Genomic DNA, 17,449 nt, shown 5'->3' with positions numbered 1-17,449 from the left:
TACACACACAGAGACACACACAGACACACATAGACACACACAGAGGTACGCACAGACACACACACATATATATACTCGCGCGCGAACTTACACATGAACATACATACATACACGAACACACGCGCACACACCACACACACACACACACACACACACACACACACAGAGGCTCGCCCGAGTAGAAATATACACATTCAGAGAAAGAGAAAGGGAGGGAGAAGGAGAGATTAAAATTTGTTAATTGAACACGTTTGACATTGATATTAACATTCCCTCTCCATAGACATTAAGAGAAATACGCACAGAGACTCGAATAGAGAGAGAGGGAGAGAGAGAGAGGGAGAGAGAGAGAGAGGGGGAGAGAGAGAGAGGAGAGAGAGAGAGGGAGAGAGAGGCGGGGAGAGTGACACTAGCGTAGCTAGAGAGTGTTTTACCCGGGGCAGCCCTTCCGTATGCCGCCCCGGAGCCCACAAAAAACACATATTGCCTACAGCAATAGCCTACGACAGGATCAAAAGTGCAGCCCCTTTAAAAGTGTCACCCGGAGCGAACCGCCCCTACCGCTCCCCCTAGCTACGTTAGCGAGTGAGGGAGAGAGAGAGAAAGAGAGAGGGGAAGGAGAGATTGAGAGAGAGACAGAGAGAGGGGGGAGAAAGCTGGATTATAATTTGTTAATTGAATATCATAGAGATAAATACTTTCCTTCTCTGCTCAAACACTCAACAAGAAATATGTTCACACACGTAACAAGCAGAGAGGAGGAGGAAGAGGGAGAGAAGGGGAGGAGAAAAAGGGAGAGGCGGAGGGACAGGGGAGAAGAGGTGAGAGAGAACGAGAGAAACGCTAAAACATTTGGTATCAATTAAATCAGCATCGAATTATCGTCGCCAAAGAAGCGGCATCGAAAGAGCTGAGTTAAAACGTGTCATATCGATTACGGAGTCAACGGATTAAGCCATTGACTTACCGGTCGATGCCGTTCAAGGAATTACGTACGGAGGTTAATGGAGATAGTAATGCAGGGGAGAAAACTCGTATCTTACATGCGTGTGTGTAAGTGCGTGTGTGTGCGCGTATTTATATATAAAAGATAGAGTCAAGGGAGATTACTCAACATCATTTTTTTTTTTTTTTGCTTTGCCTTCTATTTGATGTTTACAGAGATTCTCCAAAAAGAATGGATTTCTTTTTTTTTGGTGACTAAAGATGAATAGCAAATCAGAGCCATAGTCAGCGATTTGAAAAATATATTCCGGCTTCGTTTCTTAACGAAGCATAAGAGTGAATCATTAACAGATTGATGTCTAATAAATAGAAATATCAGAGGAACATGTTTGTGTACGTTTGTGTTTGTTTCTGTTACAGAGGTCGACGCTGACCCTTTATTTATTTAAGTCATTGCTTCCTATTTCCGTATTAATCCTTTCTGGTCATGTAATCCCTATTTAAGTCCATTCAGTTGACACTTCAACATTTTTCCAAACTTATTTTGGAAATTTGTTGTTGTCGTGGACGACGAGTTCGGACACCCAGCAAAGACGTCACGTGTGTGTGTGTGTGTGTGTGTGTGTGTGTGTGTGCATGTGTGTGTGTGTGTGCATATGTGAGTGTGTACATATAAGAGCTGTATGTGTGTACATGTGCGCATGCATATACATATCTTTGTGTACGTACACATGATTACACGCTTGCATGGCTTCTATGACATGCTGGACGTCCTGAATATTTTACATAATCCAACAGAACCTTGGATAAGCTTGTCGTTGTAATCTTTCTGATTAGCTATTTTCTTTCTGATTTTGTGAACCCCAGCTTCCTAAGATTAATACTTACGTAATTTGTCATTGAGCAAAATACGTTCATTACTATTGGTAGAAATCTTGGTACAAATCTAAACTCATAGTTTGGAATGGATTGCATGTCGGTGTCTTATCACGTGTGTATGTGCATGTGTGTAAGTGTTTGGTAGGCTGCGTAGCGTGCATATTTATATCTACATTTGAATGCAATTTATCTATTCAGCGTGGAGGCGCAATGGGCCCAGTGATTAGGGCAGCAGACTCGCGGTCGTAGGATCGTGGTTTCGATTCCTAGTCCGGGCGTTGAGAATGTTTATTGAGAGAAAATACCTAAAGCTTCACGATGCTCCGGCAGAGGGTGGTGGTGAACCCTGCTGTACTCTATCACCACAACTTTCTGTCTCTCTTTCTTCCTTTTTCTGCTGTACCTGTAATTCAAAGGGACCAGTCTTGTCACGCTCTTTGTCACGCTGAATCTCTCCGAGAACTACATTAAGGGTAGACGTGTCTGTGGAGTGCTCAGCCACTTGCACGTTAATTTCACGAGCAGGCTGTTCTGTTGATCGGATCAACTGGAACACCCGTCGTCGTAACCGACGGAATGCCACAATCTATGCAGCGCACGAGAAGGCATGCAAGGGAAGTAGCTCTTGCTTATAATTTTAGAGTTATTTCTCTTCTACACTTATTCCATTACATTCCGTACAGATTGGAAATAAAAGTTTACACACACACAACTGAAAGAAATATTTAAAACGAAATATAGATTCATAAACGCACTTTCTCTTCGTATTATGTTTTACGAAATATGGCGTAACTTCGGTATACGTACCGGAAGTACCAGATACATTTCAAGAAAGTGTTTTTTTTTTATATATATGGGGGTTAGGGTTAGGGTTAGGGGTGGGAGAAAAGGGTTTCTGTTATCTTCAGAAATGTAAACAACGCCACTTCCGAAGGATCACCCGAAATATTTCCATCTGTATTCATGGTAAATTGTTATGTTGCTGACTCTGGTGAATCTATAAATACTTCCAAAATACTCAGTTCGAATGTGGTTCACTCTTTTTATTGTTACACGTCGTCAATAATTGTAGTATCGCCACTATTTATGACGATACTTTTATTCATAGAATTTGCCACAAGGGCATTAACGGATGTAGCTGCGGGCTGGACATTACATTAATGAGATGAAATGATAAACGAAATAATGATATTAATGAGAGAAACAAATCGACGCCCGCTGTTCTTTTTTCTCTTTTTTCTTTTTATTAAAAAAAAAAGTTAATAACGATGCTTGTTTACCCTATAACCATGTAGTAACAATAAAATAAATATACAACGAAGCAGGGTAACAACAACGTAACACTCCAACAAACTCTCCACGAACTACACACGAACCAAAAAACGATATTCCGATAAACTACCACTTTCCCCCTTCTTTCAAGGGGGAAGCGGGAAAAAAACATGAATTTGCCACCAATTTCTTCCGAGTCCGAGGAAAACTTATGAAGGCGAATATGTGGGAGGAGGAAGGTAAAAGTAAAGAGGCGTCTCACGTGAGCGTTACAAAAGCAGACGACAAGATGTCGAGCGAGGTTACTAAACAAGAGGAAAAGTCAAAAATAAATTTTGCGAGTGCAGCAACTCGCTCCTGAGAAAATATTGTTATTAACAAAGAAGAATTAAAGAAATACCAAGGTTTACTAAAAAAAGAAGGTGATAATGTGAAGTTGCTCCCTCCCAGTGATTTAATTTACGCGACGTAGAGAAAGACGGTAATATACAAAACATATCTTGTGAAAAATAAAAAAAATCGACTTTGTACCGAGGGAAGCCATAGTAAAATGCTTGAGGCCGATATGGCAGATACTAAATTTAGGGAGAGCGTTCGCTCCCCTTGCTTCCCTATTAGCTACGTCACTGTTCAGTGCCACTGCATAGCACCTTGGGCAAGTGTCTTCTACCATAGCCACGCGCCGACCAAAGCCTTGCGAGTGGATTTGGTAGACGGAAACTGAAAGAAGTCCGTAGTGTGTGTGTGTTTGTGTGTGTGTGTGTTTGTGTGTGTGTGTTTGTGTGTGTTTGTGTGTGTGGTGTGTGTGTGTGTGTGTGTGTATGCATGTATGTGTGTATGTATTTGTGTATAAATGTACGTACGTATATATGTATGATGTATGTATGTATGTATGTATGTATGTATGTATGTGTGTATGTATGTGTGTGTATATGTATGTGTGTGTGTATCTTTGTGTCTGTGTTTGTCCCCTAACACTACTTGACAACCAGTGTTGGTATGCTTACGTCCCCTTAACTTAGTGTTTCGGTTAAAGAGACTGATACAATAAGTACCAGACTTCAAAATAAGAATTGGACTTGATTCATTTGACTAGAAATTCTGCATAGCTGTGCTCCAGCATGGCCGCAGTCTAATGACTGAAATAAGTTCATCGTCGTAAATGTCGATGAAATTAAAATAGAAGAAGACAGCGTAAGGGGTCCGGGAGAAATTGTAAAGTAACAGGTTCTATCTTACGTTGTCTTCTATTATATTGGGTCATCCCATAAATAATGCAGTTTTTTTTTTTTACTTCTTTTATTTTTCAAAATTAAGATTAAACAAAGCTCTTTTTAAAATCTAAAATATATTCTCCTTCATCTTCTACAATGCTATTCCATTTATCTGGTGGACTTGCAAAATCCCTATTCCAAAATTCACTTGTCCGTGACGAAGAATTCTCCTCCAGTACTGTTCTGACCTCTCTACACAATGCATACTTTTTCCATCCAAATGATTTTAAGACTGCAGAATAAATGATAATCGGGTAGGGGCAGAGTCCGGTGAATATGGTGGGTAGGACATCGTTTCCTATTCAAAGCTGCTCCAACCTTTGGAATGTCATCCTCGCTGTATGTGGCCGATCATTATCCTGATGGAAGAACACCTTTCGTCTTAAAAACCAAAGATGGTCGTTTTTCTTCTAGCGCTGACTTGAATGACTGGTTGAATGACCAACTTCCAAATTCTCTGCTAGTTACTCAACAGTTACGTTGGGATTTTGTTCCACCAGGGTTTTCTAGACGTCCTCGTCGAGCTCTACAGATCATCCAGGTTGAAACTCGTCTTGTAGGCTGTAGTTTCTGGCTCGGAATTTCTGGAACCACCATTGACACTGGCTTATGCTTATTGTCCAATCCCCATATATTGCATTAATATTCCTCGCATTTTCCATTGCTTTGTTGCCTTTATTGAACTCATAAAGCAAAATATACTGAATATGCTCCTTTGTCACTTACATTGTAGCTTTGAAAAGATAACTGTTAAAATCGAACTGCACTCTTCAAAACTTGCACTAAGAAAAAATACAAGATAAAATTACTACCTGCTTCTATAGCAAGTTGACGCAGGTAGTTTATCCCGTCTCCCTCCGACTTTTAGTTCATACAATTGAAAAAACCGCGTTATTTACGGGAAGTCCCAATAATTCCATCTATATCTCCAACACATTTCAGGAATATATATATCAATCTTAGTTTTTGGATGAAACTTTATTTTACCGCCCCCTGGAAGGATGACGAGCAAAATTGATTTCATCCGAATTGGAAACAGAACGTAAAGGGTCGTTGTTAAAAATACCGTAAGGCATTCTCTCCATATTTCATCTTTTATTTGTTTTAGTTATTGGACTGTGGCCAAACTGGGGCACCGTCTTGAACAATTTAAACGAACAACTCATGTCTTTTATACCGAACCACTAAGTTATGGGACGTAAAGAAACCAGTACCGGTTGTCAAGCAGTAAGGTAGGACTCACGCAAACGTACACACACACACACACACACACATACATATACGACGAGCTTCCATATAGTTTCCGACCACCAGATTCACTCACAAAGCAACGGTCAGCCCAGAAATATACAATAAAAGAACACTAATCAAAAGTGCTGCGTAGTTGGACTGAACCTAAAAGCTCGCGGTTGCAAAGCCAGCTGCTTAACCACTCAGCCATTCTTGCCTAGAGGACTAAAAAGTTCATCATGAAGCCTTCTTTGATAGTGAGAGTAAATGCTTATAGATATCGCTTCATATATATCTATTTATATATATAATATATTATATTAGTGCTCTGATAATTAAAACTTAAATTACTGATTATCAGCCACCTGTTAGTAATACGCAGCTGCGGTTTATAAACGGACACTAGCTTTGTAGTTAACTGTTGTTAAGGGAAATTCAAACCCTGACAACGGCCGAAGTTTTGGTTCCAATTTCGAGATTGTCTTTGTACATTTATTTAGTTCTTGGGTCCGTTATCGTGTCTGATTTTAATGATACAACACAGATAAGTAAGTACACCGGATTCTTTGTTCTATTTAACACGATGTTAGTGAGTTTCGTCTAATTTAACTTTTAAACTTTACGTAAAGTTGTATTGATTGTTAGTAATATAGGCACAAGGCCAGTAATTGTGAGGGAAAGGGTTTTGTTGAGATTATCGATGCCTCCAGTCCTTGACTAGACTTTATTTTATCGAGAGATGAAAAGTAGGATGATAAAAATAACCTCGGTAGGATAATAAAAATAATAATCGTCTCAAATTTTGGCACAAAAGGGCCAACACTTTTAGAGGAAGGGGTAAAGCGATTTCATCAAGCTTTGTGTTCAACTGGTACTTATTTTATCGACCCCGAAAGGCGTAATGCCTAATGCTTTCTTTATGAACCTATTTAGGGTTGACAAACATTGGGGGACGGTGTAAATATTTTCTGGCGAAATAATCTTTCCTACTAAAGGTGCAAGGCCTGGAATTTTGGAGAACGGGGACAAGTCGATTACATCGAGTCAACTGTTTAACTGGTATTTAATTTATCGATTCCGAAAGGATAAAAAGCAAAGTCGACCTCGACGGAATTTGAACTCAGAACTTAGTGATGGGTGAAATACCTATTTCTATTTCTTTACTACCCACAAGGGGCTAAACACAGAGAGGACAAACAAGGACTGATAAACGGATTAAGTCGATTATATCGACACCAGTGCATAACTGGTACTTATTTAATCGACCCCGAAAGGATGAAAGGCAAAGTCGACATCAACGGAATTTGAACTCAGAACGTAAAGACAGACATAGTACCGATAAGCATTTTGCCGGTGTGCTAACGCTTCTGCCAACTCGCCGTCTTATTTCTTAGTATAATAATTCTTTCTACAAAGCCTGAAACTTTTGGAGAGGAGGCTAGTGAATTACATCGACCCCAGTACATAACTGGTACTTATTGCATCGACCTCGAAAAGATGTAAGGAAAAGTCGGCCTATTACCATTTGAGCAAGAGATACGGGACATTTAGGGGTTAGTTCCAGAAAGTGTGAATGGTTGACGTAGAAAGTAGATGGATGATGAGAAACAGTGATGAAGTGGTGTAAAATCTAATTCAATTCTTATGGTTTCATTTGTTTCCTCTCTTTTGTAATTACTGTAATCTCTGCAAGTTTTGTTCTGTTCCATAAATTTTCTTCTCCAAATAACGAAATGATACAATTATATCCTTGCATGCTTTTTAAAATATTCCTTTCCTTCTTCATATATGGAGACATAGTTATGATGTATGCAAAACACAAAACTAATATAAACAAGACCACTCAGATATGTGTGTATATATATATATACACACACACATATACATAAGGTTAGGATATAGTGAAGAATTCCGGGTAGAAGTAGGTGTGCACCAGGGCTCAGCCCTCAGTCCCCTTTTATTCATCATAGTCCTTCAGGCAATAACAGAGGAATTCAAAACGGGATGCCCCTGGGAGCTCCTCTATGCCGATGACCTAGCTCTCATAGCAGAATCACTACCGGAACTAGAAAAGAAATTTTGGGTGTGGAAGCAAGGGTTAGAATCAAAGGGCCTTAGAATAAATGTAGCAAAGACCAAAGTATTAGTAAGCAGCAAGAGGTACTCAGCACACACCCCCTCGGGTAGGTGGCCCTGCTCAATCTGTAGGAAAGGTACAGGTAGAAACTCCATAAGATGCACCCAATGTAAGCTATGGACACATAAGAGGTGCAGCAACATTAAAGGGAAATTAACAGATAAGATAGCTTTCATGTGCGGCAGATGCACAGGGACAATAGACACAACAGACACTCAGAATACAGATTCCATCACACTCCAGGGAGAGAAACTAGAAGTAGTTGATAGTTTCCGCTACCTGGGTGTCCAAGTTAGTAGCGGAGGTGGATGCACAGAGAGTATCACCACTAGAATACAAATAGCCTGGTCAAAGTTCAGAAAGCTCCTACCCCTACTGGCAACAAAAGGTCTCTCCCTCAGAGCGAAAGGTAGATTGTATGATGCATGTGTACGAACTGCCATGCTTCACGGTAATGAAACATGGGCTGTGACTGCAGAGGACATGCGTAGACTTGAAAGAAATGAAGCTAGCATGATCCGCTGGATGTGTAGTGTCAGTGTGCATGCAAGACAGAGTGTAAGCATCCTGAGAGAAATGCTGGATATAAGAAGCATCAGATGTGGTGTGCAAGAGCGACGCTTGCGATGGTATGGTCATGTGCTGCGGATGGATGAAGAGAGATGTGTGAAGAAGTGCCACTCCCAAACAGTTGAAGGTATCAGGGGGAGAGGTAGACCCAGGAAGACATGGGATGAGGTAGTCAAGCATGACCTCAGAGCATTGGGCCTCACTGAGGCAATGGCGAAGGACCGAGATCTCTGGAGATATACTGTGACTGCAAAGACCCGGGCTGCTTTCTGCAGCAATTCCACATACCCCCTACCCATTCAAAGTACCCCGGATCCCGTTGCCCCCGTGCCGCTGGCACGTTAAAAGCTCGAACCGATCGTGACCGATACTGGCCCCCCCGGCCCCTGTGCAGGTGGCACGTAAAAAGCACCCACTCCACTCACAGAGTGGTTGGCGTTAGGAAGGGCATCCAGCCGTAGAAACTCTGCCAGATCAGACTGGAGCCTGGAGCGGCCCCTGGCTTCCCAGACCCCGGTCGAACCGTCCAACCCATGCTAGCGCGGAAAACGGACGTTAAACGATGATGATGATGATGATGATATACTTTTATATATACTTATATATATATGTATAGCGTGATCGTTGCCAAAGCAGCCAACTGGCTTCCGTGCTAGTGGCATGTAAAAGGGCACCATTCGAGTGTGATCATTACCAACGGCGCCTTACTGGCACCTGTGCTGGTGGCATGTGTAAAAGGATTTGAGCGAGGTCGTTGCCAGTACCGCCTGACTGGTCACCGTACCGGTGGCATGTAAAAAGCACCCACTACACTCTCAGAGTGGTTGGTGTTAGGAAAGGCATCCAGCTGTAGAAACTCTGCCAAATCAAGATTGGAGACTGGTGCAACCATCTCGTTCGCCAGCCCTCAGTCAAAATCGTCCAACTCATGCTAGCATAGAATGCGGACGTTAAACGATGATGATGATATACATACATACATACATACATACATATATACATATATATATAAACTTACTTAGCAATGGATGTGTGGCATTCAATCAAATAATAATATGAATAATATATATATATATATATATATATATATATATATATATATATATTATTTGATTGAATGCCATGCATCCATTGCCAAGTAAATTTATATATATATATATATATATATATATATATATATATATATATATATATGTATGTATACATCTCTCTCTGTATATATATGTATGCACCTATACTTATATACACACACTTATGAATAGCATAGGGTAGTTTTTCTACCTGGCCAGCTCCTGTGAACCATCCTACCCATGCATTCATGGAAGATGGCTGTTAAATGATATATATATAGAATTATTGTTTCTTACTGTTGGTTTTTGTTTCAGTCACATCTTCCTCCAGACAACTGGGTCTTCCTTTAGAATGGCTTCCAAAGACAGTGACATTGGTAAGAAGCATTTCTTCCTTTATTCTCTTACATTGCAGTCTCCAAGATTTCATACCATTTCCGAATGACTTACCATTTTGTTGTTCTAGGATCTGAAGAATATCCACCGTTTTACAACTGAAGTGATTTTTCTTTGTCTTGTGACTTACTTGGGAACCCCTCTAGGGGTAATCATCATCATCATCATCATCATCATCATTTAGCATCTGCTTTCCATGCTGGCATGGGTTGGACAGTTTTACAGGAACTGGTAAGCTGGAGAGCTGCACCAGGTTCTAGTCTGATTTGGCATGGTTTCTCTGGCTGGATGCCCTTCTTAAAGCCAACCACTCCAAGAATGTAGTGGGTGCCTTTTACGTGTTATCAACACAGATGCTTTTTCATGTCATCAGCACGGATACTTTTTGTGTCACTGACATGAATGCTTTCACATGTCATCGGCACGGGGGCTGTTACATATCACAGGCATGGGTGCTTTTACATGTCACCATCACCCAGTACATTCTGGAAAGTGTTTGGCATTAGGAAAGGAGCAGGAGTAGCTGTGTGGTAAGTAGCTTGCTTACCAACCACATGGTTCCGGGTTCAGTCCCACTGTGTGGCACTTTGGGCAAGTGTCTTCTACTATAGCCTAGCCTTGTGAGTAGATTTGGTTGATGGAAACTGAAAGAAGCCCGTCGTATATATGTATGTGTGTTTGTTCCCCCAACATCGCTTGACAACCGATGCTGGTGTGTTTATGTCCCTGTAACTTAGCTGTTCGGCAAAAGAGACCAATAGAATAAGTACTAGGCTTACAAGAATAAGTCCTGAGGTCGATTTGCTCGACGGTGCTCCAGCATAGCCGCAGTCAAATGACTGAAACAAGTCAAAGAGTAAAAAGAGCTAAAGAAGTCATGCCAGTCCCCTGGCTCATTCCCTCCCTCAATACCATACCCACTTCAATTAAGAGGTCTTACCTTATGAATTGCTTGGTGAGCCCTCTAGTGCTAGTGCCCCATAAAAAGCACCCGGTACACTCTGTAAAGCAGCTGGTATTAAGAAGGGCATCTAGCAGTAGAGATTATGTCAAAGCAGACACAGGAGTTCAATGCAGTCCTCTGCATTGGATCCTATCAAACCATCCGAACCATGCTTAAATGATGCTGATGATGATGATCAGCTTATACAAATTATTTTCTCGTGGTCATATCATGTATCTGTGCTTCATTCTTAAGTTCCAAGATTTCTCTCTTCCATTTTGTTTTATTTGTTTTTTTTTTATATGGTTATTGTTTGATTTACTTCAGAATCTGCTGTTTTCCCAAAGCAAGAATTAAATGGATATGGAATCAACTTTAATGATTCTACAGAAAGCCTGTATGACTTCTGCCGTGCGTCTTTGCAGTCGGTTCTGAACATGGACACAGATACTGGCAGCCACTGTCAATGTAAATGCCATCCAAGGAAATCTACAGAAGGTCTTGAAGGAAATGGTAATAATGGTTTACAACTTCCTTATAGTTGTTGTTGCTGCTGTTGTTTCCAAGGTTTTGGTCGGCCCATGGCTATAGTAGAAGACACTTGTCCATGCACTTGGACTGAACCTGGAACCATGTGGTTTGCAAAGTGAATTCCACATAGCTATGCCTGCAAAATTTATCTTCTAGAATTTAGAAGTCTTTGAAGAATAAGGTAAAGATTGTTTGCCAACATAACATAGCAGTCCTGGTTTAGGACAAATGTTGCTGTAATTTAGCCCCAGGAGACATCATCTCCAGCTGGCTAAACGACACTGTGTCCTTATATTTTCAAACAAGGGAATCTAGCACCCCCACTCAGCCCAAAACAATATCTGTGTATCGCGATTTTCGGGTTATTTCCCTTCATCAGCACAGAATATTTGTTGGGCTAGAGGTGGCGCTGCAGCTAGTCACTGATTTATAAATTAGAAAATTACTATTTTTAAATCTCACAATGTGAGATATTCAGCAACAGTACTTTGTAGTAAAGATTGTTTGCCAACGTAACAGTCCTGGTTTAGGACAAATGTTGCTGTAAGTTATCTCCAGCTGGCTATATGACATGATCTAAACTAGGACTGCCATGTTATGTTGGCAAACAATCTTTACTCCAAAGTACTAATGTGGAATATCTCTCGTTGTGAGATTTAAAAATAGTAATTTTCTAATCTCTGAAGAATGATATTTATAAATTATATTTATTTGTTATCTTTCCTTGTTGTAGATTATGATGACGACGATGATGTAGATAATGATAATTACGATTCTGCTGATGATAGAAGTCGTTCCAAATCAAATGTGATTGGTATTATGCAAGAACTTCAGAAAATTAGTGCCAAACTCAAGGTAAGATTTCAAAATACATCATCATCATCATCATATTAATCTTTTATCATTTATCTCGTACTTGTTTTAATCATTTGACTGTGGCCATGCTGGGGCACCGCCTCGAATTTTACTCAAACTAATTGACCCTGGTACTTCTTTCCATTTCAAACCAGGTACTTATTCTATCAGTCTCTTTTGCTGAACTACTAGGTTATGAGGATATAAACATAACAACACCAGTTGTCAAGAGGAATGGTGGACAAACACAGACACACATACATATATGATGGGCTTCTTTCGGTTTCCATCTACCAGATCCACTTACAAGGCTTTGGTCAGCCTAAGGCTATAGTAAATGACACCTGCCCAAGGTGCTACTTAGTGGGACTGAACCCAAAACCATGTGGTTAGGAAGCAAGCTTCTTATCTCATAGCCACACCTGTCCACTTTTTCCATGTTAGCATGGGTCAAACAGAACTTGTTGCAGCAGATTTTCTACAGCTGGATGCTCTCTCTGCTGCCAACTCTCACCTGTTTCCGGGCAATTTTTGGGAGAATGTGTGAAGAAAATTGTGTATTCTTGGGGGTCTACCCATCTACCACCATCCTCTCCCACAAACACACTTACCCACCCATACCCCTTCTCTTATATTCACCTTTGTGTAGCTTGATATATCTTCACCACCATCCTCATCCTTCTCCATCTGGGGTACCTCTGTATCTTCATCACCTGCTATAAAACTATCTCCCTCAGTACTACATCAGCCTTAGTTGAGGTGGTCTTGCAAGTTGTTTGGTAACCTCACTTATGCTGGTGCCACATAAAAAGCAGCCAGCCCACTCTGTAAAGTGGTTGGCTTTAGGAATGGAATCAACCGTAGAAATCATGCCAAAGCAGACATTGCAGTTTGGTACAGTTCTCTCTCTTGTTGTCTCCCTCAAAATTACACTCTTCACAGTTGAGAGGGGGTCTTGTCTTATGAGGTGCTTGGTGACTTTTCTATAGCACCACATAGAAAGCATCTAGTACACACTGTAAAGTGGTTGGCATTAGGAAGGGTATCCAGCTATAGAAACCATGCCAAACAAGACATCGAGGCTTTGTGCAGTCCTCTGGCTTGCTATCTCCTGTCATACCATCCAGCCCATGCCAGATTGGAAAACTGACACTAAACAATGGTAATTAAAGATTTTTGAAATGACCATACTGTAGCCCTATTTTGAGAATGATTTTACTGTTACAGGAGGAGGAGGAGGTGGAGCTGCTACTTCTATACATAGGGTATGCTTATGTATACAAACGAGAGAGACTGTGTTGCACAATGGCATAGAATTTGATGTGAATGACCATTCTGTTGTACTTTTGTCTTTGTATTCGAGGCTTCCATTGGCTGACCGATTGTTCTGTTGTTGTTGTTTTGTTGTTTTACTTAGGAAGAAAATCATGTTTTGGCTGAGAAAAAGAAAGATTTATTGAGACGAGAACAATTGCTCTCGGTTTCACAGAAAAACTTCCAAACCATTGTTGAACTGGAGATTAAGCGAAAGATGGAAGGTATTGAGAAGGTGAGTATATATGGAGTCGAGTTTATTCGTGTATGTATGTGTTTGTGTGTGGAGGGAATGTGTATACACACACACACTGTGTGTTTTATTACAATGGCATGCTTATCTTGCAGCTTGAGTTTCATACCACTGCAATTTACAAATAAGGACATGTATATACATGTATGCACATGTATGTATGTATACGTGTATATTTATATACATGTGTGTGCATACATATATATGTGTGCATATGTATATATATATATATATGTGTGTGTGTGCATGTGTATATATATATGTGTGTGTGTGTGCATGTGTATATATATATATATGTGTGTGTGTGTATACATATCTATAGACTTGTCACTACTTAAAAGGTGCCAGGGCATTGCTCTGTGGCTGAAGATTCCACTTGGAAATCCTGTGGTTTCAAGCACACACCCCTTGTGCAGCCTCTTGGGTAGATGTTTTGTCTCGTGGCCCCAAGGATACCAGTGCTTAAAACTTCAGGAATCTTTCTGTATATATTATAAACATGCAAGCAATGGAGTCCCACTTGTTTTAGTTGGAGGTAGCAAAACTTTCATAAATAACTCTCTGTTATATTTAAAAATAATAAGGAAATAAACAAGTGATATTATAATTCGGGATATATTATTTCTGCAAATAAAACTGGATGGTCACTGCTGGAATGCTTCTATGTTAAGTCGATTACAATTAATTTTTTCCGTCTCTAAAAATTTCGTTGGAAATTCTGTATAGAATTAAATTTATTTTCCTATTTGGATTATCTCCCTTAGATCTATTTGTTTCAATGTGAATCGAAGTCCAAGAAGTGAACACGGCTTGGTGTTGTGTTTAGCATAAAGTCAGCTTTGATTGAATAGAGCCATGATTAAAACGATTCCATCCATGACCATCCTGTCGTTTTCTTATATGTGGCGAACATCGATCCAGATTATTCAGTGTGACTGTACCTGAGACTGCCTTATGCAGTGTATCTCATGTGCTCCCTTTTCTTTAGATGCTAGACATTTGGCTGCTATTTCTTGCATTTCGAGCAACCTTGTATAGTCTCCCTGATATGTTTGTCATTCTATATTTTGTTGCTGCTGTTGTTGTTGTTGTTTAACTCCAGGTCAGTCTTGATCAATTAAAGTTTTGGTCACAGGCGTTCTGGCCATGACCATCCCATCTTTTGCTTACATGCAGAAAACCAAGGACTGCATTATCCAATGTGTCCTTTTCTAAGACAGTGGAGTGTGATTTGTGAAAGATTCAGCTGCTATTTTTAGCAAATCAATTGATCATGTAGAACAGTGATTCTCCTCTGGGGTCCATATAAGATTTTGGGGTTCCGTGCAAGCAAAATAGTAAACTGGGGGTTCATAGTAGTATTTTAAGGGTTCATTTTGATTTCGTCATCATTTAACATCTGTCTTCCATGCTGGCATGGGTTGGACGGTTTGACAGCAGTTGATAACCTGCCTGGGTTCCATGTCTGTTTTGGCTTGATTTCTATGGCTGGATGCCCTTCCTCACACCAATCATTTTACAGGGTGTAGTGGGTGCTTTTACATGGCACCGGTATGGGTGCTTTTTATATAGCACCAGCATGCATGAGCCTGCAAAATTATGAAGATTCAGCTGAAGAGGGATGCTGGCGATCATATGCCAGTATGCAAGGACAACTATGGTTTTACTTAGCTTGATGTGGCTTCTCAATCATAGCAAACTGCCAGGGGTTTTGGCCCCCTGTCATTGCCTCTGTGATGCCCAATATCTGAAAATCCTTTCTCATCACTTTGTCCCATGTCTTCCTAGGTCTACCCCTTCCACATGTTCCCTCTTAAGAAACAACTAAGTTTCTTTCTGCAATGTCTTATGTTTTCCAGCCACTGAAACATGTTCTCTCAGTGAGGGCACAAATTGCAAGAAGGATCTATGAAACTAGCTTTTAAACATTGAATAGCTATGAGGGTCCAGTCTCTAGAGTAAAATAGTAACCAAAGGGGTCCAAAAATTAAAAAAAACAAAACAACAAAAAAAAAACAGTTGAGAACCACTGATGCAGAGGAGTCTTCAGAATGTCCAAATCCGACCAAAATAAATCATGTTGCAGTTGGTTGCTTCAACTCATTAATGTAAATAGCAGTCATATGTTGAGGTCCATATATCATCATCATCATCATCATCTACTTTTCTATGCTTGCATGCTATTCACATAACCCCATCATACCCCATGGAATATAGACCATTGATGACTTTTCTCCATTGCCCTCAATTCTAGGCTCTCTTCTCAGCTTCCCTCCAGTTCGATCCCTGCCTTTTCCAATTTTTCCCCAGTATCCTTTTTGTTTTTTTTTTGTACTGCATTACGTATTTCCCTGAAGGAAAGTCTTCCTCTTTCACATATGTTGTTGGTTTTGAATTGTTGTCAATGCTTCTGTAACCTTGCGTTTTTTTTTCTGAGTAGGGATGCTGGTCATACACAAACTCATTTTTCACACTCATTGGAGCATGAAGCACTCCTCATGATCACAAGGTCATGAGATGATTGTCATCTGTGAACAGTTTTGAGTAGGAATCAGGAAGAGAAGTGTGAACACACAATGCATACAATGCCGGTGTCCCCTTACTGGCTCCTGTGCCGGTGGCAAGTAAAAAGCACCCACTACATCAGAGTGGTTGGCATTAGGAAGGGCATCAAGCTGTAGAAACCTTGCCAGATCAGATTGGAGCCTGGTGCAGCCTTCTGGCTCACCAGTCCTCACTCAAATCGTCCAACCCATGCCAGCATGGAAAGTGGATGTTAAATGATGATGATGATGATGATGAATGCAGATATGCACACTGGATTCATAAAACAGAAGAGAAGAATGTCAAACAAGTTGTATGATGGCCTGCATGCCACATCTGACCTGGCTTTGCTGCAGTTTTCTTGTTACTACTGTGAAGAGGTGATCCCTATCAGTCTGGTCCCTATCCTTTCTACTGCCCAATATGAGAGGCTCTACAAGAGGCTTGCACTCTTTTGGCAGGGCTCTTAGGATTATTGAGGCACACAGGCGACCATACCACAACAAGGACTGTACTTTGTGGTGGCTGCCATGCTTGCATGTGTCAGACGAAATTTGTTGAGGTCGATTTTCTACGGCCAGATGCCCTTCCTGTCACCAACCCTCACCTATGTCCAAGTAAAGTAATTCTTCTCCATAACCAACCATATTTTTCGTAGAAGACTGGAAATAAACAACACTACTTATACGACAATGATGCTCATTTACAGCCATCATATAGTGCCAAGACAAGGGGACACATAAACATACGCATACTTATGTATATTGTGTATATATATATATATATATATATACACACACACACACATACCCCCCCCCACACACACAATAGGTTTCTTTCAGTGCTGTACTCTTACAAGACCTTATTTGACTCGAAGTAATAATGATTTTAAATTTTGCCACAAGGGCAGCAATTTTTGAGGAGGAGGAGACGAGTTGATTATATCAAACCCAGTGTTCAACTGGTATTTATTTCATGCCCCGCTCCCCGAAGGATGAAAGATAATGTCAACCTTGACGGACTTTGAACTCAGGATGTAAAGATGGATGAGATGCTGCTAAGCATTTTTCCCTGCATACTAATGACTCTGCCAGCTCACCACCCCTAGACCTGAAGTAATAATCCTTTCTTCTATAGGCACAAGGCCTGAAATTTGGGGGGAGAGGGCCAGTTGATTACATCGACTTCAGTGCATAACTGGTACTTATTTTATTGACCCTGAAAAAATGAAAGGCA

At 40.6% G+C, this 17,449-nt stretch overlaps 1 protein-coding gene across 1 annotated transcript in view; it reads left to right on the top strand.

Annotated features, from left to right (window-relative positions):
• Nucleotides 1-6,012: 6,012 nt before the first annotated feature.
• The window catches only part of LOC115218616 (coiled-coil domain-containing protein 138-like), an 89,856-nt gene continuing 78,419 nt past the window's right edge, over nt 6,013-17,449 (top strand). The window contains exons 1-5 of the mRNA XM_029788518.2: nt 6,013-6,148; nt 9,693-9,754; nt 11,044-11,229; nt 11,981-12,102; nt 13,520-13,651. Coding sequence (XP_029644378.1) covers nt 9,730-9,754; nt 11,044-11,229; nt 11,981-12,102; nt 13,520-13,651 — 465 coding nt within the window. The 5' untranslated portion in view covers nt 6,013-6,148; nt 9,693-9,729. The remainder of the gene's footprint in view (nt 6,149-9,692; nt 9,755-11,043; nt 11,230-11,980; nt 12,103-13,519; nt 13,652-17,449) is intronic.

This window comes from Octopus sinensis, linkage group LG13, assembly GCF_006345805.1.
Source record: "Octopus sinensis linkage group LG13, ASM634580v1, whole genome shotgun sequence".
Taxonomy (NCBI): domain Eukaryota; kingdom Metazoa; phylum Mollusca; class Cephalopoda; order Octopoda; family Octopodidae; genus Octopus; species Octopus sinensis.
Note: the sequence above shows the minus strand (reverse complement) of the source record. Positions and strands in the feature narration are given on the sequence as shown.